The sequence below is a fragment of the Nicotiana sylvestris genome, chromosome 11 (assembly GCF_000393655.2).
Source record: "Nicotiana sylvestris chromosome 11, ASM39365v2, whole genome shotgun sequence".
Classification (NCBI taxonomy): domain Eukaryota; kingdom Viridiplantae; phylum Streptophyta; class Magnoliopsida; order Solanales; family Solanaceae; genus Nicotiana; species Nicotiana sylvestris.
The window spans coordinates 141,945,597-141,971,101 of NC_091067.1; the positions used below are offsets into that span (position 1 = coordinate 141,945,597).

The window sequence follows — 25,505 nt, forward strand, 5'->3', positions numbered from 1 at the left end:
CAGTGAGTAAATGAGCTTCTCATAACATACATTACCCCAAGGATATTCAGCACAAACCTTATCTTCTTCAACAATAGCTGCATAGTCCTCCAGCACAGATGATTCAGTCTTTTTCCCAAACAAAATAGACTCTACAACAAGAATTTTCATAAGCTTCACAACATCATCATCACTCTCGCATACGTGACTGTGATTCACAACATTCTTTGGAATTTCATTCCGAGTCATAAAATCTCGAATATCTTTCAAGGTCACACCCTTGAACTTACCAAAATAGCGCTTCAGAATATTGCTCTCTCGATTAATTGGTTTTTCAACATTATGTGTTGTGATCCGCAAACTACACATAATGTGAAAGTCTTCAATGGTGAAAGAAACATCATGGCCAAAAATCTTGAAACTAATGGAGTCTCGATCATTGGTAAATATTCGATAAAAGACACAAATAATGAACCAACTTCATGTTGCATTTGAAATTCTCCATAGCCATAATAATCAAAATGTACCATTATTAAGCTTATCCCGTTGTGTAGGAGTCAAGAAACTTGCAATTAAACTCTTCAAATCGTGGTTCCCATTCCAGTAACCCTTAGAGTTAAACCAATCTCGAAACTCAAAATACCTTTGTCCTGGTCATGTAGGTGGAGCAACAGGGACATAAGGACCTGGAGGTATTATAGGTTGTTTAGGTGCTTTAGGTGCTTTAACTTCTTTGTGTGCTTTAACTCCATTAGGATCTTTAGGTACTTTAGGTGTCATCTGTTCAAAAAAAGTAAAAGATACAAAAAATAACATCAAGGTACATTATCAAAAAAATCAGTTAAAACTTCAACTCTAAGAAGGCTGAAGTTTGCCAGTTACAAATAAAAACTTCAGCTCTAGAGCTGAAGTTCGACAGTTACAAAACAAAACCTTCAGCTCTAGAGCTGAAGTTCGCCAGTTACAAAACAAAACATTCAGAAAGAAAACATGTTGTAGTTTTTACAATAAACAAAATACAAATTCAAATCCAAAAATAATGCTGAAGTTCATAAAAAATATAACAAAAAAACACAAAACATGAAACAAAACTTCAGCTCATATCTAAGGTATCACTGAACTATTATAAACTTCACACTTTAATAGTATCATCTATTTAACTCTCAAAACTTTTAAAAATTTCGACGTCTAATCAGTGAAGAATTTATAGAATTTTCATCAACAACACAAAAATACATTCAAAAAACCTAAAAACGTAATCGTAAAAGTAAAACTAATGCACTTATCAAACTAAACCCTAAGAAACTATTTTATCATAAATACATGACTATCAAAACCAAAACCATAAATTAAATTGTAAAAATTAATACTAAAATAAAATCCAAAAAATCGTAATTTTATTAGAGAACAATAACGACGACTAGCAGTTGAAAAATCAAAAACAACGACGAAAACTGTTTGATTTCAGAGAAAAACAAATCAAAATACGCGAATAACAGGAGAGAGAGAGAGAGAGAGACAGTAGAGGACTAGCGTATACTTGGAGAGAAAGTAGTCATTTAATAAAGAAGAGCAAAATAGTCTTTTTAAAAGTCTTTTAACAAAAAAAATGAATATGAGTGCAAACAGAAAAACAAAACGGCTACAGGTTAAAAAGGGGCGTCCAAATAGGGCTTCCCATGTAATTTTTACCAATATTTCCTACACTTATTCATTTCGAGGTCTTCTCTTTCTTTACGTTACATGAATTAGGCTTCAACAACTCTGTCATCGTTTCGTACATTTTTTTCTCCAAAACAAAGAATTCACATTACTGCATCAACGAACAACAAAGTTCAAATGTACTCTTTGCATTCTGGACAACCCAAGTTAGGAAAAACTTCTCCTAGGAGATGTCCTTCAACAAAGAAATATAAAATTTAGCTAAACTATGTGCTACTTTGTTTAACTTCCTTGGAATATAAAGAAACTCGACGTGATCTAACAAGCTTGATAGCTTCCAAATGTCTTCACACAATATTTCTATCTCCCATGAAGTAGCCACCTGTTTTTGGATCATATCAACAACATTCTTAGCATCAGATAAAATCTTCACACTTTTCCATCCAAGAGTAATAGCACATTCAAGTGCCTTTCTTATGCCAATCGCTTCAGCAGTCATGGTTTTCCCAACATATTGAATTGAGGATCTATGGGCATAAAGCGGTTTTCCAAGGCTATTCAAAGTCGCGACACCAATACTCGCATGTCTATCATCACACCGTAATCCTGTGTCTGTAAATAATAAAATATCATCATGAAAATTTGTTAGTTTAGGCAGAAACTTATTTCCAATTGAATGTCGTGTAGCGAGACAACTAGTCAATAGATATTTATATTCTCCATACTCAAAAAGAGCTTTAGAAACAATCTCAGTTGGCTCTAACATTTCCTAATTAAAGCACCAAGCATTCCTACCTTTCCAAATTTGCCACATAAGATTAACACTCAAATCTAATAATTCAGTTGATTCAGGAAAGTGCTTAGCATTTAAGAACAAGTTGTACCACCACACAGAAAAGTCAGGTATGCTGTCAATATCAGGACAATTAATAGGACTTTGTTTCCATACAAGCTGAGATCGGGGACATCTAAATAGCATATGTTCTATATCTTCAATTTCAAAACCACAAATCTTACACGTTTTATCCAGGTTCTGTAATCTTTTAGCTAAGGTATAATTAACGGGCAAAAAGTTAATCACACACTTCCTTAGAAAATGTTTAAGTTTATTTTTAATTTCTAAGTTCCACAAAGAATCCCAGAAGCTTTTAGGAAAAGAATGACAACTCACCTGGGCTTCCGAGCTACTAATAGTCTTACCGGCCAAACCCTTTGCTAAATAATAACATGACTTAACTTCATAGTTTCTAGATTTTGAGTGATGCCACAGTAATCTATCATTAAGACCTATGATGGATATTGGTATAGACAAAATTGCATCTACATCTTCAGGTTCAAAGGTCGTACTTATCTTATGAAGTTTCCAGGTATGAGTATCTTCGTCAATTAAGTCGACAACCTTAAGATCTAAATTGTTTTGCATTTGAATACTTTTTGGAGTAAAACCATTCTTTCTTGGAATCCAAGGATTAGGCCAAACATTTATATTTTTCCCATCAGAGATCCTCCACCTTAGTCCAGTAACTAATAGATCTCTTCCCCACAAAATACTTCTCCAAATCCATGATCCTGTAAAGGATGTAGAAGCGTCAAGGAAAGTTGAGTGTGGAAAGTATTTGCTTTTAAGAACTCTTGTTAACAATGAATCCGGGTACGACAGATATACGCCTAGCTTGTTTAGCTAATAAAGCCATATTGAAAGCCTTTAAATCCCTAAATCCTAAGCCCCCTCTTGATTTAGAATCACATAATATTTCCCATTTCTCAATTTGCATCTTCCTTTTATCCTCAGTTTGTCCCTACCAAAAATTAGAAAAAAGAGATGTAATCTCCTTGCATAGACCATCAGGGAGTTGGAAGCAAGACAAGGCATAGGTAGGGATTGATGCAAGTACAGATTTAAGCATTACTTCTTTCCCTGCTGTACTTAAAAATTTACCCTTCCATCCTTTTATTTTTGTCTTGACTCTATCCTTAATAAACTCTAACATCTTTTTCTTTGAGCGTCCCACGATAGCTGGTAATTCTAAATACATACCCATCTCATTTCTTTGTTGTTGTCCAAGTAAGGAAAATATCTCGACTTTCTCCCCCTCCATTACATTTCTACTAAAACAAATAGCTGATTTATCTAAATTAACCACTTGGCTAGAACTTTGCTCATACTTTCTTAGAATCTCAGCTACATGGACTGCATTATGAGCGTTAGCTGAACAGAATATAAAACTGTCATCTGCGAAAAATAAGTGAGTTAAGCTCGGCCCATGTCTATTTAACTTTAAACCTTGAATTTCATTTTGAGTTTCAGAAATCTTCAACAAAGTAGATAAACCTTTTGCACATATTAAAAATAGATAAGGTGATAGCGGATCTCCTTGTCGTATTCCTCTAGTCGGCCTAACTGATCCAACTACCTCCCCATTTATATTAAAATTATAGGTAGGGGTAGAAATAAATTGCATAATCCATTCTACAAATCTAGCATGAAACCCATTTGCAAAAGCATTTTCTGGATAAATATTCATTCAACTATGTTATATGCTTTTGACATATTCAATTTCATCGCCATAAATTTCTCTTTACCTCTGCGTTTATTTTTTAGAAGATGCATAAATTCATGTGCTAAGATAACATTATCAGTGATTTGTCTATGTCCAACGAAAGCTGCTTGAGTCGAGATATAACCTTAGTTAAAAGAGTTTTCATTCTCGTAGCAAGAATTTTTGCAATAATTTTATAAAGAGTAGAACATAAACATATTGGTCTAAATTGCGAGACCAAAGTAGGGCTTTTAACTTTAGGTACTAGAGTGATTAAAGTATGGTTCCAAGAAGGAATTAGGTAACCTATATTGAAGAAGCTATCAATAGCTTCATAAATCTCCTTTGATATTATATTCCAGTATCTTTAAAAAAATAAAGGAGTCATTCCATCCACACCTGGCGCTTTAAGAGGATGCATAGCGAACACCGCATTCTTTACTTCCTCTTCACTAACATCTTTTATGAGTTCTCGATTTATAGAGTCACTAATCGTTATATTGACATGATTTAGAATACATTAGAAATTTGTCGGGTTAGATGTAGAGAATAGTGTATCGTAATAAGCCTCAACTTCTTGAACTATTTTAGTTTGGTCACTCACCCACCTCCCTTCAGATGTGTGAAGACCCCTAATTATATTTGTTCTTCTTCTTTGTAAGGTTGTTGTCATGACCCAATCCCCGAACCCAGTCGTGATGGTGACTCTCGTGAAGACAAGGACAGCCAGACCAAAACGGAACACCTCTTTTAAACAGTTAATCATCATAAACGGTAATAACATATAATATAATACTCATAAATTGCAGAATTTAACGATAATGACCGCAAGAACCATCCCGACACATGCCCAATCCGGGGTGCCACAAGTCATGAACTACTACAGAATATGCTATAGGTCAACAAAGTACGGAATCTGATACAACAGTCTGAAGAAAACATAAATGATAGAGGATAAGAGAGACAAAGGGCTGCGGACATCAACAACTACCTCGTAACTCCAAATCACTGCCTAGCCTGGAAGGAATCAGCGCTCAGGTGCGGACTCTGCTATGCCTGAATCTGTACACACGGTGCAGGGAGTAATGTGAGTACTCCGACTCAGTGAGTAATAATTATAAATAATGGCTGAAAGTATGAAAACACGTAAAGGCACAAAGCAATTCCATATCAAGCAGTAAAATCACTTAAAACAATAAATCAATGAAGAAATAAAATGATATTCCTTTTAAAACAAGTAAAACCGGTAATTTAACAGGTAAATAACAAGTAGAAATCTTCCTCTCGGGCACAGTATCAATCGCTCAGCATAGTATCAGCCCCTCGGGCTCACTCTCAGTAAAGTATCAGCCCCTCGGGCTCAGTATCAATCACTCAGAACAGTATCAGCCCCTCGTGCTCACTCTCAGAATAGTATCAGCCCCTTGGGCTACTTTACAATCACTCATATCAGCCCCTCGGGCATAGCATTAATCACTCAGAACAATGGGTACCCGTGCTCACTGTGGGTGTGCAGACTCCGGAGAGGCCCCTTACGGCCCAAGCGCTATATCAAGCCACCTCGTGGCATCATCACTTAGCATATCCTCACATCACTCAAGCCACCACATGGCATATAAAGTATCTCAGGCCCTTGGCCTCATATCACTCGGCCTTACATCACTCAAGCCACCGCATGACATAAATAGTAACTCAGGCCCTCGGCCTCATATCACTCAGCATATCCTCACATATGGCCCTCAGCCTCACTTAGTCCGGAAATCATCATAAGCCCCTTGTGCATTAGTAAAATAGTAGTTCTCAGCCGAAAACATGATGTAGGAATATCATTTAAGTTTCAAATTTGAGTAAAAGTGGCTGAGTTTGTAAAACAGTAGATATCAACAGGACTGAGTTCAAATAATAAGTCAAGCATTGAGGAAACAGTGATAAAAATCCCTGAAGGGTTCAAATAGTTGGCACGAAGCCCAAATATGGCAATCAGCCCAAATTATGATGATAACAAATGAATTTCAGTCAAATATTCGGTAAAATCATCAATCGGGATGGACCAAGTCACAATCCCCAGTAGTGAAAGACCCCACGCTCATCATCCAGCACGTATCTTGCCTCAATATAGCACTATGATGTGCAATCTGGGGTTTTAAACTCTCAGGACATCATTTACAACCATTACTCACTTCGAACTGGCTAATTCTCTAGCTAGCAACGCCTTTGCCCCTCGAATTGGCCTCCACGCGTGTCGAATCTATCCAAAATCAGAACGAATACATCACAATATGCTAAGGGAACAAAGCCCAAGCGAAAACATTCGAAAAATATCATAAATCCCGAAATTAGCAAATCCGGAGTCCCGGGCCCACATCTTGGAATCGGGTAAAATTTACATTTTCAGAATCCTCATACCCTCACGAGTCTAACCATACCAAAATTATCCAATTCTGATACCATTTGGTCATTCAAATCATCATTTTACATTTTTGAAAGATTTCACAATTTTCATCCCAAATTCCATCCCAAATCACGAATTAAATGATGAATTCAGTGATAGATTCATGTATTCTAGCCAAATCTGAGTTAAAATCACTTACCCCGATGAATTTCTTGAAAAACCTTCGAAAAATCGCCAAAATCCGAGCTCTCTAGGTCAGAATATTAAATAAAATCCAAAACCTCATATTTATAGGGTACCCCTTAGGTTCCAGCCTCCGCGGTCCGCGCAAGCCAGTGCGGTCCGTGTAAACACAACTGCGGCTGCACAAGCCTTCCTCTACAGTGATAGGCTTTAGTCCTTTGGCCATAACGTTTGCTACAGATTTCCAAATTGCGATAGCCTTACTTTTCTAGAAACTAGACACGAAGATCTACAACTTTTGTTTTTGAATTATCTCAAAATTCCTTGTGGATCAAAAGATATGAGCTTCCGAAGTTGGCCCGGCGATCTGCAGATCTTCATGACCGCGGCCGCGATCACTTTTACGCGCCCAGCACTAAGCCAGCGCTTAGCACTAATTCTACCGCGGCCACCGCTAACAATTCTGCCCCCATCCATTTTCTAAGTTTTGAAATGTCCGTACTCGCTCAAAACTCACCCGAAACACACCCGGAGCCATCAGACCTCAACCCAAACATACCAACACCTCCCATAACATCATTAACACCTAGTCGAGTTTTCGAATCACTCCGAACAACATCAAAACACAAAACCAACTTCGAATTCAAGCCTAAGAACTCCAAGAACTCTTAAATTATGCTTTCGATCAAAAAGTCTATCCAATCTCATCTGAATAACCTGAAATTTTGAATGCACATCCCAAATGACACAACGAAACTACTGTATCTATCGGAATTCCATTCTGACCCCTACATCAAAATCTCACCTATCGACCGGAAAGCGCCGAAATCTCAATTTCGCCAATACAAGCCTAAACCTTCCACGGACTTCTAAAATGCATTCCAATCATGCTCCTAAGTACCAAATCACCTAATGGAGCTAACGAAATCATAAGAATTCCCATCCGAGATCAAATACACATAAGTCAAATTTTGGTCAACTCTTTCAAATTTTAAGCTTTCAACTGAGACTGTTCTTCCAAATTCATTCTGTTTAACCTGAAACCCAACACAAACGATTTACATAAGTCATAATACACCACACGAGGGCAAGTCATGCCCGAGAACTGGCAGGCGAAATGCAAAAGCTTAAAGCAACCGGTCCGGTCGTTACATCCTCCCCCACTTAAACATACGTTTGTCCTCGAATATGCCAAGAGTTGTTCCAAAAGCCAACCAATTGCTGAATACCTTCACCATGAACATGCCCGGGGTGATTTCATGTCACCCTATCTCGCATAGGTTCGATAACACAATATAACGGAAATTTCACAATCCATCCTAGTCCATGAACTATGGAACCATATTTCCTCTTCTAAAATCATCGACACGATCAGAATTTCACATTTATACTGTGAATAAGTCCGAACAAGCGGTAACAAACCATATATGCTATCTCCGGTGCAATCACATGATATACCACATAACTCAACACTTGTAGTGATAACTTCTAACCACAGCAGCTGCACACAACATCCGCATACCGATAGAAAAACTCTTATCAACTAAAGTCTCATCCCAACACTTTCATATACTGCCAATGATCACTAAGACACGTGGTAAGCCATAACTATTTTCCAAATCAACCATTCATGAAGCCACTTCTTCCTTGGCAAATACCACAGCAAATTTCCGAACCGAAGCTCGATACTATCCTTCCAACATGCTGAAATCAAATCCGTTCGTATTTATTAATGATCTTCAACGATCTCCTCTAATCCAACACATTACTCAGGTGACATGACACATCCATACAGGCCTAAGCCACAACTTGCACAATACACGCATCAATACGCAACAGTTCGAAAATACTCAAATCATGAAAATGACTCAAATGAAAGAGCTGTACCTCAAACTCACCGGTACTACCACAATACAAGGCTGAGAACCTGTCTCACATCATAGGAACAAAACACACGAGTCTAACCCGTAAGGTCATACCTCCACATAACTTCGCTACGATGTGCGATCCTATCCAATACTGCCCCACATGAACCACCTTAAGTCACTAGCTCAAAATCGACAACCACGCACAATTTGATATCTGGAACCAAAGCAATTCATCATACTCACGGTGAAGTAAATAACATCCACCATGCAAACCCGAAAGGACATAACCAATACGCCATTCACCGAGCAACACCCATTTACTCTTCCTCCTTGACTTCCACTACGAGACCCCAATAGAACCGCACCACATGTACCTATAACCAACAAATCATAACATCTCACAACACAGAAAGGTAACTCATGGATCTCCCCAGACTACTAATAAGCTCAATAACAATCGAATCAATACACCCCTCAACAGTACAATTCAGAGCCAACCAAGCCGACTCAAATTAAGACACGCATCCACATTGACCTGCAACGAGCTCCTTATCACAAAAATCCTGGAGTTGCTTTTCAACTCCTTTAACTCTGCAGGTGCCATACGATATAGTGGTCGGCATCAAATCAATACCGAAATCAACAACCTTGCCTGATGACATGCCCGGCCACAAGAAACATATCCAAAAAGTCCCTCCCCACCGGAACTAAATCAATGGTAAGATCCTCTACACTAACATCCGTCACGAAAGCCAAAATAAGGAAGACAATCCTTCCCAGCCGTCTGCTGGGCCTTCGAAATATAAAACCACTCCGCTAGGTTATAATCCTACGGACCTCGCCACTCAATCAGTGGCATTTCCGGCATTGCCAACAATGTCGGCTTAGTTCAATAGTCCAGAATGACACAATTCGGAGACAACCAGTCTGAACCCAATATCACATCCAAAATCTAACCTACCAAGCAACAAAAGGTCTGATCGGGTCTCCAAATCCCGATAGTCACTAAACAGTGCTGATACACACGACTCACAACCTCCACATAGCCTGAATATGAGAACTTCCCGTCTCCAACTCCATATGGCCCATGAATCCACATATCTGGTTCCAATTCCGCCGTCTGAATGTATACCACACCTCGAATACTCAATCATTCCACGAGAGATAATCTAGAATTCTTCTGTGCCACCAAGCAAACACGAGTATCAGCAGTCGCTCTAACCAGAAAATGTCGCAATACTACCAAAGTATCAGCAACTTAATCACATTGCCCTTTATGAAACATATGCCCTCGTCCAACCACCCCAAATTAGCAAACCATTTCCTTAATCATCCGAAGACCCTTCCTCTAATTATCTGAAGCTCGTTCCTCTAATTATCTGAAAATGCCTGTACTGCTTAAGAATTATATGACTTTCCGTTCAAAATTGAACCACAACCTCACGCACACAATTCCCAATCATTTACAACATACTGCATAACCCATACCATTCTAGAATAACCATGAGAACTTCATATCCCTTCCGAACCGCAAGCCACTATGCATTCCACTAGCCAAGAATTTTCCATTGATCCCATCTAGCAAAGAACCACTATACATCCCATGCTCCTCATGCCCATAGAAAATATACATCTCCAACCAAGGTAGAAACCATCAAGGACTCTCCGAGTTCCCTTGCACAAACCAGACCTGCCAGGACTGAATCTTCTAACTCGACCAAGCTACGCAAGCCATCAAAACCTAAAAGCATTGTCGCGAAATACCTGTAGGAACTCATTACCCCGTACACACCCAAGGAACTAATCATATCCTTGCCATACTGATCCATCCTACTATCAAGCTACCCCATCTATCTAAATTTCCTTCTGATTCATTTTCAACTTGATATTCTCTCTTAAATATTCCCAAAAGCACTACATTCAAAATACTTCGCCCTGAAGAACTTCTTGCGGATCTAAATCCATTACCTCCTAATATTAGTACATAGAATCCCACAGTTAATATAGAAAATACCACAAGTCTTGATGTCTTCCAAGGAAAACTCAGTTCCTAACCACACATACAACTTGAAAATATCCAATTGTTACATGCAAAAGTTTGCACACAATAGGACCATTCTCTAGAGGCATCCACTCTACTTAAACCGTAGTTAGATTGATTAAACGAACTGAACAACCTGTGCTTCATTTGCGCTCCGACACTGCAGAATGTGACCTCATTTCGATATAACCAAGCAACTTCCTGGCCTATGCACCGAGCATTCCTTACCAACCACAACTCAAGTCATTCCCCGATTCTCGTACACCCATAAGGCATAACATAACCTTTATTGAAATTTCCTTTACTCGAGCCATAACTGATTCACAAATACGCCTCAAACTGGAACCATTAGAGCACATAACCGTGCAATCAACTATTCAATAGCGGACTCCCCCACTTGGCTCAAAGCCATAGATCAAAACATGCACCATAACTTATAACGCATATAGTTTATTGCTTCCATAATACCATAGTGAGATTAGACTCAGTCCTTCATAAGCTCTTGAAACACCGACCATCAGGTACTTTAACTTTATGTAAATCTCACATTCACTCTCGTAACAGTTAAGCCCACTCTATCAAGTGACCCAAATTTAAATTTCAACACATATGTTTCACTTATGAATGATATCTTCTAACAGATAGCATAAGGATTACATAATCTCAGAACACCGCAGGAGACAACCCGCCTGCTTTGCCTCAATATAACATTTCTGTATACCTTCCACGGTCGTACACATTACACAGTCACTTTATTTTTCCTGAGTCTGAACTCATACCGCAACATGAAATTTACTTCACTCCAACTAGGAGACATGAAAAGATTCTTCACGCGCCCATAACTCGGGGCTACACATCCAACCACAATAGAAATCAAACACTTAATAGTTCATCTATCATCCATCAAACCTTCCTCATCACTTCCAAGTCATATAGATACCTCTCGCAGTACAAACATACTCATCACATAGTTGTCAGCAATCACTTCTATTAATAGGGATAATACCACACATATAAGTTCAAAACACTTGCTCACACAATCAGCACCTCGGTGCTCAAGCCATAGGCAAAGATCCGGCCTCAAGTCCTCTAGACTGGCCAACATCAAACTCATAAATATCATATCTCGCCCCTCGATCAGGGATTCACAGGTCATCAAGGCATATCTAATACTGAGCGCTCATGCGCACATACGAACGCGTGGAAGGAAATTCAAGAGTTACTTTTCAAGCTAAATCAAGGACACACGATAAGAATTCAAGAATGCAAAGTTTTCTTAAAGGTTTTGCAGCCTCTCGAGGATAAATACAGACGTCTCCGTACCGATCCGCGAGACTCTACTAAACCTGCTCATGACTCGTGAGACCTATGTAACCTAGGCTCTGATACCAACTTGTCATGACCCAATCCCCGAACCCGGTCGTGATGGTGCCTCTCGTGAAGAAAAGGCCAGCCAGACCAAAACGGAACACCTCTTTTAAACAGTTAATCATCATAAACGGTAATAACATATAATATAATACTCATAAATTGCAGAATTTAACGATAATGGCCGCAAGAACCATCTTGACACATGCCCAATCCGGGGTGCCACAAGTCATGAGCTACTACAGAATCTGCTATAGGTCTACAAAGTACGGAATCCGATACAATAGTCTGAAGAAAACATAAATGATAAAGGATAAGAGAGACAAGGGGTTGCGGACGTCAACAACTACCTCATAACTCAAAATCATTGCCTAGCTTGGAAGGAATTAGCGCTCAGGTGCGGACTCTGCTATGCCTGAATCTACACACACAGTGCAGGGAGTAATGTGAGTACTCCGACTCAGTGAGTAATAATTATAAATAATGGCTGAAAGTATGAAAACACGTAAAGGCACAAAGCAATTCCATATCAAGCAGTACAATCACTTAAAACAGTAAATCAGTGAAGAAATCAAATGATATTCCTTTTAAAACAAGTAAAACCGGTAATTTAACAGGTAAATAACACGTTGAAATCCGCCTCTCAGGCACAGTATCAATCGCTCAGCATAGTATTAGCCCCTCAGGCCCACTCTCAGTACAATATCAGCCCCTCGGGCTTAGTATCAATCACTCAGAACAGTATCAGCCCCTCGGGCTCACTCTCAGAACAGTATCAGTCCATCGGGCTACCTCACAATCACTCAAATCAGCCCCTCGGGCATAGCATCAATCACTCAGAACAATGGGTACCCGCGCTCACTGTAGGTGTGCAGACTCTGGAGGGGCCTCTTATGGCCCAAGCACTATATCAAGCCACTTCGTGGCATCATCACTTAGCATATCCTCACATCACTCAAGCCACCGCATGGCATATAAAGTATCTCAGGCCCTCGGCCTCATATCACTCGGCCTCACATCACTCAAGCCACCGCGTGGCATAAATAGTAACTCAGGCCCTCGGCCTCATATCACTCAGCATATCCTCACATATGGCCCTCGGCCTCACTCAGTCCTAAAATCATCATAAGCCCCTTGGGCATTAGTAAAACAGTAGTTCTCAGCCCAAAACATGATGTAGGAATATCATTTAAGTTTCAAATCTGAGTAAAAGTGGCTGAGTTTGTAAAACAGTAGATATCAACAAGACTGAGTTCAAATAATAAGTCAAGCAGTGAGGAAACAGTGATAAAAATCCCCGAAGGTTCAAATAGTTGGAACGAAGCCCAAATATGGTAATCAGCCCAAATCATGATGATAACAAATGAATTTCAGTCAAATAATCGGTAAAATCATCAATCGGGATGGACCAAGTCACAATCCCCAGTAGTGAAAGACCCCACGCTCATCATCCAGTGCATATCTTGCCTCAATATAGCACTACGATGTGCAATCCGGGGTTTCAAACTCTCAAGACATCATTTACAACCACTACTCACTTAGAACTGGCTAATTCTCTAGCTCGCAACGCCTTTGCCCCTCGAATTGGCCTCCACGCGCGTCAAATCTATCCAAAATCAGAACGAATACGTCATAATATGCTAAGAGAACAAAGCCCAAGAGAAAATTTTCAAAAAATATCAAAAATCCCGAAATTAGCAAATCCCGAGCCCCGTGTCCATATCTCGGAATCGGGTAAAATTTACATTTTCAGAATTCCCATTCCCTCACGAGTCTAACCATACCAAAATTATCCAATTCCGATACCATTTGGTCCTTCAAATCATCATTTTACATTTTTGAATGTTTTTACAATTTTCTTCCCAAATTCCATCCCAAATCACGAATTAAATGATGAATTCAGTGATAGATTCATGTATTCTAGCCAAATCTGAGTTAAAATCACTTACCCTGATGAATTTCTTGAAAAACCTTCAAAACATCACCAAAATCCGAGCTCTCTAGGTCAAAATATTAAATAAAATCCAAAACCTCGTATTTATAGGGTACCCCTCAGGTTCCAGCCTTGGCGGGCCGCACCAAAACAACCGCAGTCCGCGCAAACACAACTGCGGCCGCACAAGACTTCCTCTGCATTGATAGGCTTTAGTATTTTGGCCATAACATTTGCTACAGATGTCCAAATTGCAATATCTTTACCTTTTGGAAAACTAGACACGAAGGGCAACAACTTTCGTTTTTGAATCATCTCATAATTCCTTGTGGATCAAAAGATATGAGCTTCCGAAGTTGTACCGACGATCTACAGATCTTTATGACCGCGGCTGCGATCACTTTTACGCGCCCAGCACTAAGCCAGCGCGCCCAGCGCTAATTCTATCGCGTCTAGCGCTAACAATTCTGCCCCCATCCATTTTCTAAGTTCCGAAATATTCGTACTCGCTCAAATCACCCGAAACACACCAGGAGCCATCAGACCTCAACCCAAACATACCAACACCTCCCATAACATCATTAACACCTAGTCGAGTTTTCGAATCACTCCGAACAACATCAAAACACAAAATCAACTTCGGATTCAAGCCTAAGAACTCCAAGAACTCTTAAATTATGCTTTCGATCAAAAAGTCTATCCAATCTCATCCGAATGACCTGAAAGTTTGAACGCACATCCCAAAAGACACAACGAAACTACTGAAACTCTTGGAATTCCATTCCGACCCCTATATCAAAATCTCACCTATCAACCGGAAAGCGCCGAAATCTCAATTTCGCCAATCCAAGCCTAAACCTTCCACGGACTTCTAAAATGCATTCCGATCACGCTCCTAAGTCCCAAATCACCTAACGGAGCTAACCAAATCATAAAAATTCCCATCCGAGATGAAATACACATAAGTCAAATTTTGGTCAACCTTTTCAAATTTTAAGCTTTCAACTGAGACTGTTCTTCCAAATTCATTCTGATTAACCTGAAACCCAACACAAACGATTTACATAAGTCATAATACACCACACGGGGTAAGTCATGCCCGAGAACTGGCGGGCAAAATGCAAAAGATCAAAGCGACCGGTCGGGTCGTTACATCCTCCCCCCCCCCTTAAACATACGTTCGTCCTCGAACGTGCCAAGAGTTGTTCCAAAAGCCAACCAAATGCTGAATAACTTCACCATGCACATGCCCGGGGGTGATCCCACCTCACCCTATCTCGCATAGGTTCGATAACACAATATAACGGAAATTTCACAATCCATCCTAGTCCATGAACTATGGAACCACATTTCCTCTTCTAAAATCATCGGCATGATCAGAATTTCACATTTATACTGTGAATAAGTCCGAACAAGCGGTAACAAACCATATATGCTATCTCCGGTGCAATCACATGATATACCACATAACTCAACACTTATAGTGATAACTTCTAACCACAGCAGTTGCACACAACATCTGCATACCGTTAGAAAAACTCTTATCAACTAAAGTCTCATCCCAACACTTTCATATACTGCCAATGATCACTAAGACACGCGGTAAGCCATAACTATTTTCAAGATCAACCATTCATGAAGCCACTTCTTCCTTGGCAAATACCACAGCAAATTTCCGAACCGAAGCTCGATACTATCCTTCCAACATACTGAAATCACATCCGTTCGTATTTATTAATGATCCCCAACGATCTCCTCTAATCCAACACATTACTCAGGTGACATGGCACATCCATACAGGCCTAAGCCATAACTTGCACAATACACGCATCAATACGTATCAGTCCGAACATACTCAAATCATGAAAATGACTCAAATGAAAGAACTGTACCTCAAGCTCACCGGTACCACCACAACACAAGGCTGAGAACCCGTCTCACATCATAGGAACAAAACACACGAGTCTAACCCGCAAGGTCATACCTCCACATAACTTCGCTACGATGTGCGATCCTATCCAATACTGCCCCACATGAACCACCTTAAGTCACTAGCTCGAAATCGACAACCACGCACAATTTGATATCTGGAACCAAAGCAATTCATCATACTCACGGTGAAGTAAATAACATACACCATGCAAACCCGAAAGGACATAACCGATACGCCATTCACCAAGCAACACCCAATTACTCTTCCCGCTCAACTTCCACTACAAGACCCCAATAGAACCGCACCACATGTACCTATAACCAACAAATCATAACATCTCGCAACACAGAAAGGTAACTCATGGATCTCCCCAGATTACTAATAAGCTCAATAACAATCGAATCAATACACCCCTCAACAGTACAATTTAGAGCCAACCAAGCTGACTCAAATTAAGACACACATCCACACTGACCTGCAGCGAGCTCCTTATCACAAAAATCCTGGAGTTGCTCTTCAACTCCTTTAACTCTGCCGGTGCCATACGATATAGTGCCCGACATCAAACCAATACTGAAATCAACAACCTTGCCTGACGACATGCCCAGCCACAAGAAACATATCCAAAAAGTCCCTCACCACCGAAATTAAATCAATGGTAGGAGCCTTTACACTAACATCCGTCACGAAAGCCCAAATTAGGAAGACAATCCTTCCCAACTGTCCGCTAGGCCTTTTAAAATATAAAACCACTCCACTAGGGCATAATCCTACGGACCTTGCCACTCAATCTGTGGCATTTCCGGCATTGCCAACAATGTCGCCCTAGTGCAATTGTCCAAAATGACACAATACAGAGACAACCAGTCTAAACCCAATATCATATCCAAAATCTAACCTACCAAGCAACAAAAGGTCCGGGTCTCCAAATCCCGATAGTCACTAAACAGTGCCGATACACACGACTCACAACCTCCACATAGCCTGAATATGAGAACTTCCCGTCTCCAACTCCATATGGCCCATGAATCCACATATTTGGTTCCAATTCCACCGTCTGAATGCATACCACACCTCTAATACTCAATCATTCCACGAGAGATAATCTAGAATTCTTCTGTGCCACCAAGCAAACACGAGTATCAGCAGTCGCTCTAACCAGAAAATGCCACAATACTACCAAAGTATCAGCAACTTAATCACATTTCCCTTTCTGAAACATATGTCATCGTCCAATCACCCCAAATTAGCAAACCATTTCCTTAATCATCCGAAGACCCTTCCTCTAATTATCTAAAGCTCGTTCCTCTAATTATTTGAAAATGCCCGTGCTGCCTAAGAATTATATGACTTTCCATTCAAAATTGAACCGCAACCTCACGCACACAATTCCCAATCATTTACAACATACTGCATAACCCATACCATTCTAGAATAACCATGAGAACTTCATATCCCTTCCGAACCGCAAGCCACTATGCATTCCACTAGCCAAGAACTTTCCATTGATCCTATCTAGCAAAGAACCACTATACATCCCATGCTCCTCATGCTCATAGAAAATATACATCTCTAACCAAGGTAGAAACCATCAAGGACTCTCCGATTTCCCCTTGCACAAACCAGACCTGCCAGGACTGAATCTTCTAACTCGACCAAGCTACGCAAGCCATCAAAAAATAAAAGCATTGCAGCAAAATACTTGTAGGAACTCATTACCCCGTACACACCCAAGGAACTAATCATATCCTTGACATACTGATCCAGCCTACTATCAAGCTACCCCATCTATCTAAATTTCCTTCTGATTCGTTTTCAACTTGATATTCTCTCTTAAATATTCCCAAAAGCACTACATTCAAAATACTTCGCTCTGAAGAACTTCTTGCGGATCTAAATCCATTACCTCCTAATATTAGTACATAGAATCCCACAGTTAATATAGAAAACACCACAAGTCTTGACGTTTTCCAAGGAAAACTTAGTTCCTAACCACACATACAACTTGAAAATATCCAATTGTTACATGCAAAATTTTGAACACAATAGGACCATTCCCTAGAGGCATCCACTCTACTTAAACCATAGTTAGATTGATTAAACGAACCGAACAACCTGTGCTTCATTTGCGCTACGACACTGCAGAATGTGACCTTATTTAGATATAACCAAGCAACTTCCTGCCCTATGCACCGACCATTCCTTACCAACCATAACTCAAGTCATTCCCCGATTCTCGTACACCCATAAGGCATAACATAACCTTTATTGAAATCTCCTTTACTCGAGCCATAATTGATTCACAAATACGCCTCAAACTGGAACCATTAGAGCACATAACCGTGCAATCAACTATTCAATAGCGGACTCCCCCACTTGGCTCAAAGCCATAGATCAAAACACGTACCATAACTTATAACGCGTATACTTTATTGCTTCCATAATACCATAGTGAGATTAGACTCAGTCCTTCATAAGCTCTTGAAACACCGACCATCAGGTACTTTAATTCTATGTAAATATCGCATTCACTCTCGTAACAGTTAAGCCGACTCTATCAAGTGACCCAAATTTAAATTTCAACACATATGTTTCACTTGTGAATGATATCTTCTAACAGACAGCATAAGGATCACATAATCTTAGAACACCACAGGTGACAACCCGCCTGCTTCGCCTCAATATAACATTTCTGTACACCTTCCACCGTCATACACATTATACAGTCACTTAATTTTTCCTGAGTCTGAACTCATACCGCAACATGAAATATACTTCACTCCAACTAGGAGACATGAAAAGATTCTTTACGCGCCCATAACTCGGGGCTACACATCCAACCACAATAGAAATCAAACACTTAATAGTTCATCTATCATCCATCAGACCTTCCTCATCACTTCCAAGTCATATAGATACCTCTCGCAGTACTAACATACTAATCACATAGTTGCCAGCCATCACTTTTACTAATAGGGACAATACCGCACATATAAGTTCAAAACACTTTCTCACACAATCAGCACCTCGGTGCTCAAGTCATAGGCAAAGATCCGGCCTCAAGTCCTCTAGACTGGCCCAACATCAAACTCACAGAGATCATATCTCGCCCCTCGATCAGGGATTCACAAGACATCAAGGCATATCTAATACTGAGCGTTCATGCGCACATACGAACGCGTGGAAGGAATTTTAAGAGTTACTTTTCAAGCTGAATCAAGGACACACGATAAGAATTCAAGAATGCAAAGTTTTCCTAAAGGTTCTGCAGCCTCTCGAGGATAAATACGGACGTCTCTGTACCGATCCGCGAGACTCTACTAAACCTATTCATGACTCGTAAGACCTATGTAACCTAGGTTTTGATACCAACTTGTCACGACCCAATCCCCGAACCCAGTCGTGATGGCGTCTCTCGTGAAGACAAAGCCAGCCAGACCAAAATGGAACACCTCTTTTAAATAGTTAATCATCATAAACGATAATAACATATAATATAATACTCATAAATTGCAGAATTTAACGATAATGACCGCAAGAACCATCCTGACACATGCCCAATCCGGGGTGCCACAAGTCATGAGCTACTACAGAATCTGCTATAGGTCTACTAAGTACGGAATCCGATACAACAGTCTGAAGAAAACATAAATGATAGAGGTAAAGAGAGACAAGGGGCTGCGGACGTCAACAACTACCTCATAACTCCAAATCATTGTCTAGCCTGGAAGGAAACAGCGCTCAGGTGCGAACTCTGCTATGCCTGAATTTGCACACACGGTGCAGGGAGTAATGTGAGTACTCCGACTCAGTGAGTAATAATTATAAATAATGGATGAAAGTATAAAAACACGTAAAGGCACAAAGCAATTCCATATCAAGCAGTAAAATCACTTAAAGCAGTAAATCAGTGAAGAAATCAAATGATATTCCTTTTAAAACAAGTAAAACTGGTAATTTAACAGGTAAATAACAATTAGAAATCCGCCTCTCGGGGACAGCATCAATCGCTCAGCATAGTATCATCCCCTCGGGCTCATTCTCAGTACAGTATCAGCCCTTCGGGCTTAGTATCAATTACTCAGAATAAGATCAGCCCCTCGGGCTCACTCTCAGAACAGTATCAGCCCCTCGGGCTACCTCACAATCACTCATATCAGCCCCTCGGGCATAGCATCAATCACTCAGAACAATGGGTACCTGCGCTTACTGTGGGTGTGCAGACTCCGGAGGGGCCCCTTACGGCCTAAGCGCTATATTAAGCCACCTCGTGGCATCATCACTCAGCATATCCTCACATCACTCAAGCCACCGCGTGGCATATAAAGTATCTCAGGCCCTCGGCCTCATATCACTCGGTCTCACATCACTCAAGCCACCGCGTGGCATAAATAGTAACTCAGGCCCTCGGCCTCATATCACTCCGCATATCCTCACATATGACCTTCGGCCTCTCTTAGTCCGGAAATCATCACAAGCCCGTTGGGCATTAGTAAAATAGTAGTTCTCAGCCCAAAACATGATGTAGGAATACCATTTAAGTTTCAAATATGAGTAAAAGTGGTTGAGTTTGTAAAACAGTAGATATCAACAGGTCTGAGTTCAAATAATAAGTCAAGCAGTGAGGAAACAGTGATAAAAATCCTCGAAGGGTTCAAATAGTTGGCACGAAGCCCAAATATGGCAATCAGCCCAAATCATGATGATAACAAATGAATTTCAGTCAAATATTCGGTAAAATCATCAATCGTGATGGACCAAGTCACAATCCCCAGTAGTGAAAGACCCCACGCTCATCATCCAACGCGTATCTTGCCTCAATATAGCACTACGATGTGCAATCCAGGGTTTCAAACCCTCAGGACATCATTTACAACCATTACTCACTTCGAACTGGCTAATTCTCTAGCTCGCAACGCCTTTGCCCCTCGAATTGGCCTCCATGCGCGTCGAATCTATCCAAAATCAGAACGAATACGTCACAATATGCTAAGGGAACAAAGCCCAAGCGAAAACATTCGAAAAATATCAAAAATTCCAAAATTAGCAAATCCGGAGCCCCGTACCCACGTCTCGGAATCGGGTAAAATTTACATTTTCAGAATCCACATACCCTCATGAGTCTAACCATACCAAAATTATCCAATTCGGATACCATTTGGTCCTTCACATCACCATTTTACATTTTTGAAAGGTTTCACAATTTTTCTTCCCAAATTCCATCCCAAATCACGAATTAAATGATGAATTCAGTGATAGATTCATGTATTCTAGCCAAATCTTAGTTAAAATCAGATACCCCGATGAATTTCTTGAAAAACCTTCGAAAAATCGCCAAAATCCGAGCTCTCTAGGTCAAAATTTTAAATAAAATCCAAAACCTCGTATTTATAGTGTACCCCTCAGGTTCCAGCCTCCGCGGGCCGCACCAAAACGACCGCGGTCCGCGCAAACACAATCGCGGCCGCACAGGCCTTCCTCTGCATTGATAGGCTTTAGTATTTTGGCCATAACATTTGCTACAGATGTCCAAATTGCAATATCTTAACTTTTCTGGAAACTAGACACGAAGGACTACAACTATCATTTTTGAATCATCTCAAATTTCCTTGTGGATCAAAATATATGAGCTTCTGAAGTTGGACCGACGATCTGCAGATCTTCATGACCGCGGCCGCGATCACTTTTACGCACCCAGCACTAAGCCAACGCGCCCAGCGCTAATTCTACCGCGGCCAGCGCTAACAATTCTTCCCCCATCCATTTTCTAAGTTTCGAAATGTCCGTACTCGCTCAAGACTCACCCGAAACATACCCGGAGCCATCAGACCTCAACCCAAACATTCCAACACCTCCCATAACATCATTAACACCTAGTCGAGTTTTCGAATCACTCTGAACTACATCAAAACACAAAATCAACTTCGGATTCAAGTCTAAGAACTCTTAAATTACTTTCGATCAAAAAGTCTATCCAATCTCGTCCGAATGACCTGAAATTTTGCACGCACATCTCAAATAACACAACGAAACTACTGGAACTCTCGGAATTCCATTCCGACCCCTATATCAAAATCTCACCTATCGACCGGAAAGTGCCGAAATCTCAATTTCGCCAATCCAAGCCTAAACCTTTCACGGACTTCTAAAATGCATTCCGATCACGCTCCTAAGTCCTAAATCACCTAACGGAGCTAACCAAATCATAAAAATTCCCATCCGAGATCAAATACACATAAGTGAAATTTTGATCAACCCTTTCAAATTTTAAGCTTTCAATTGAGACTGTTCTTTCAAATTCATTCTAATTAACTTGAAACCCAACACAAACGATTTACATAAGTTATAATACACCACATGGGGCAAGTCATGCTCGAGAACTGGCGGGCGAAATGCAAAAGCTCAAACCGACCGGTCGGGTCGTTACAGTTGCTATGTGAAAATAGCACGTATTCTTATCGCCATCCAACAACCATAAGGCTCTAGACTTTTGTTTCCAGAAAATATCTTCTTCTTTATAAGCTTGGCTTAATTCACTTTTTAACAACCTAAGTTTATTCCAATCAAAATTATTAGCATCACTTCTAAGGTCTGTAATTTGTTTCTTAATATGAATAATTTTCTTTCTAGCATTACCATTTCCTCCCCTTACCCAAGCCACTAAGGATCTACCATACTTCTTTATTTTAAAGTTAACTCGAGATTGCTCGAACCCAATATAGTCATTGGACCAAGCTTCAGATACAATATTCTGAACCTTTTCCCGATCAACCCACCTTTTATCAAAGTAAAAACGTCTTTTCTTCTTAATTTGTTCAGCATATGAAGACAAAATTAACAAGGAATGATTAGAAGCCTCAGTATCAAGGTGATTCAAATTAGCCTCTTCAAACTTTATTTTTCAATTAGGGGAGACTAAGACCCTATCTAACCTTTCCTGAATAATACCCTCATTTTTCCTATAGCACCATCAGGTCCAAGGTTTTCTTGTATAAACCAAATTAATTGCACCTAAGTTCCAAATAAAATCCTTAAAGTCTCTAAAGGTCCAAGGATCTCTAGTTCTTCCTCCTTGTTTTTCTGAATCATCAAGAATATCATTAAAATCACCAGTTAAAACCTAGAAGGTACACCAGTATGAAGATTTTTTAATTAATTCTTGCATTTGAGATCGACGATTAATTCTATCCGTACTTAGATACATAAAGATACACCAATAATGGCAATCAGTAAAACATCATGTATCAAAGTTTCAACACAAAAAAAAGAAGTGTGATATTGACATACCTGGATGTTGTCATTCCAGAATAAGGCTAGTCCACCTGATAAACCCATTGGTTCTACAGTAATAACATGTGCCATCTCCAGTTGTCTCTGAACTCTCTGCACTATTCTATCTCTATTTTTTGTTTCACTTAAGAAAATCATATTTGGGGAGTGGAGAGGTGTTGTCTCCTTCAAAAAGGGAACTGTTAAGGACCCACCCCCCACCCCCATGCCTGTATAGTTCCACACTAAAGCTTTCATTGCATGGAGGGAAACCATTTAGGGCTGGCCTCCCGCTCCACCACTGGTTTCTGTTTTTTAACTTTCGTTCCAGTATCAAAATAAGTTTGTTCTTTTCTTTTATCCCCCGTCGTATGCATATTTTCCTCTATCACAGCAACCTCAACAAGATGATTTTCATTTAAACCTACCAAACTATTTCCTTTAACACCCTCAGAACAACCCTTAATATTAGCCTTTCGTTTCAATTGTTTTCTCTTTTCTCCTGTATTCTTATTAGTAATACCACTAACAGTTAAAGAGTTTTGTTTTGAATTATTGATTAGTTGAGAATTATTCACTATATGAAGTTGTAATTTAGGAGAACTTAATAAAGGGTCTGGACATACCTTGTCTATGTTATCTTGCAATTCCTTCATTTTTTGGTTGCCAGCATCCAACATTCGTGAGGCAACTTGCAATAAGTTTTGTTGTAGCTCTATTGTGTCATTCAACATATTGTCATCCGCTGGCAACTACTCCTGCACATCTATCTTCTCCAAGCCAATATTCAAATCTCGCATTGAGGTAGTTTTAATACCATCCGAAGTTCCAGCCCCGGTGTTATTCCAAACTTCGGCACTCCCATTCGCTCTAGATTCATAATTTGTTGCTTCCATAGGCTGCATTTGGTCACTCTGAAGATCCTCTTTTATTATGTCAAGCCGCATTTCAACCAAGGTAGTACCCTCTGCCAAAGTTAACAGACTTTTACTACTTCCTGCACCGTCTTTTCCCTCAACTAGTTCAAGGTTATGATTTTTCACCCCAGTATACCCATCGTTATTAGTATTTACACCTTGACGGTACTGATTATCTGAAGCTAGTAAAGGATTCTCCGCTCGTAACCATGTCCCAAACTGGTCACTTTTGAGGTTTCCTGATCTTATATCCTTTTCTCTTTGTACAGAAGTTCTATCATTGTGTCCTAGCATACCACAGTAGTAGCAAACATAAGGTAGGTTTTCGTATCTTATTTCAACCCAGGTTGTTTCCAAACCTAACTTGATCAATTTTCCCCTAGGTAGTGGCTTGTTAATGTTCATCGTAACTTTAATCCGCATATATCGCCCCTCTTTACTTCCATTGTCAGGGATTACAATATCAACGGTACCTCCCAAGGCCTGCCCTATTTTGCGCCCAACATCCTTTGACAGCCAATGTAATGGGATATTCCAAACTTGAACCTACAGATTACAAATATTAAACACCTAGGAATCACTCTTCAAACCTGGTTCCCAAGGATGGATATTAAGAAGGTATTTGTCATACAACCATGGTGTAGCAAACCATATTTTATCCATACTTTCCTTATCTTTGAAAATAAATTGAAAAAAGTTTCATCCGATTTCCTTTATCCGCAGCCCTAGTGGGTGGCCCCAAACCAATAACATGGTATTTTTGACTTCCTAAAAAATTATTTTTTATCATAAATCACCTTGACAAAAAGACTTATCTCACAATCCTCCATACTTGACTGAATATCTGGATATTCAATTGCTACAGCATCATTTTTTCCTCTATAAAAATAAATTTATTTAGGCGGTTAGTCATTGTATCGGCCATCTTTCCAATGGAAGGATCGTTTCGTACATGACACTTCAAAATAATACTAGTAGACTACTCCAGTTATTGTCAGGTGGAATAATAAATAAAAGTAGTAGAAAATAAGGCAATGATTAAAAAATAAAGGAAAGGTTGACTAAACGAGGGGATAGAGAGATGATTAGTGACTTGCTATAAACGGAGGGAAAGCGTCCACGTCTCCCTGCCGACACATGACTTTTATATAATGAAATATCCCAAACTACATCAAATTGCACCGTTTAAAACTATAAAATTGCACCAAATATTATAGTTTCTCATGAATTAATATATACCACATATTTTAGGTTTAAAGTTATCTAATGTTGCAAGTCATTATCTATATCTATCTATATTATTATGAAAGTGGAAAGCTTTAACTAAAAAATTGAATTACTTAAATACCGTTTAAATAACCTAAATACCCAACTTATACCAAGAATTTGAATAAAATATCAAATTTTAAATAAGACACCA

At 39.7% G+C, this 25,505-nt stretch overlaps 1 protein-coding gene across 1 annotated transcript; it reads right to left on the minus strand.

Moving 5' to 3' along the window:
* Window positions 1–633: 633 nt before the first annotated feature.
* LOC138881765 (uncharacterized) lies at window positions 634–23,426 on the minus strand. The gene is made up of 11 exons (XM_070162024.1): window positions 23,187–23,426; window positions 22,897–23,019; window positions 22,373–22,791; window positions 17,477–17,559; window positions 16,375–16,491; window positions 3,537–3,832; window positions 3,308–3,440; window positions 2,813–3,210; window positions 2,437–2,674; window positions 1,919–2,253; window positions 634–759 (listed from the first exon to the last, which is right to left on the minus strand). Exons 1-11 carry the CDS (start codon window positions 23,424–23,426, stop codon window positions 634–636), a joined length of 2,508 nt encoding a protein of 835 aa, XP_070018125.1.
* Between the last annotated feature and the right edge of the window lie 2,079 nt (window positions 23,427–25,505).

Bases quoted from the DNA above. Each gene is read 5' to 3' on its own strand.
- LOC138881765 (XM_070162024.1), bottom strand. From the start codon at position 23,426: ATGAAAGCTTTAGTGTGGAACTATACAGGCATGGGGGTGGGGGGTGGG. The intron at 16,492-17,476 runs GTTAGAGATGTA...GCATGTCGTCAG, and splicing joins CCTTGATGGTTTCTACCTTG to GCAAGGTTGTTGATTTCAGT. The intron at 3,211-3,307 runs GTATATCTGTCG...CATCCTTTACAG, and splicing joins ATTAGCTAAACAAGCTAGGC to GATCATGGATTTGGAGAAGT.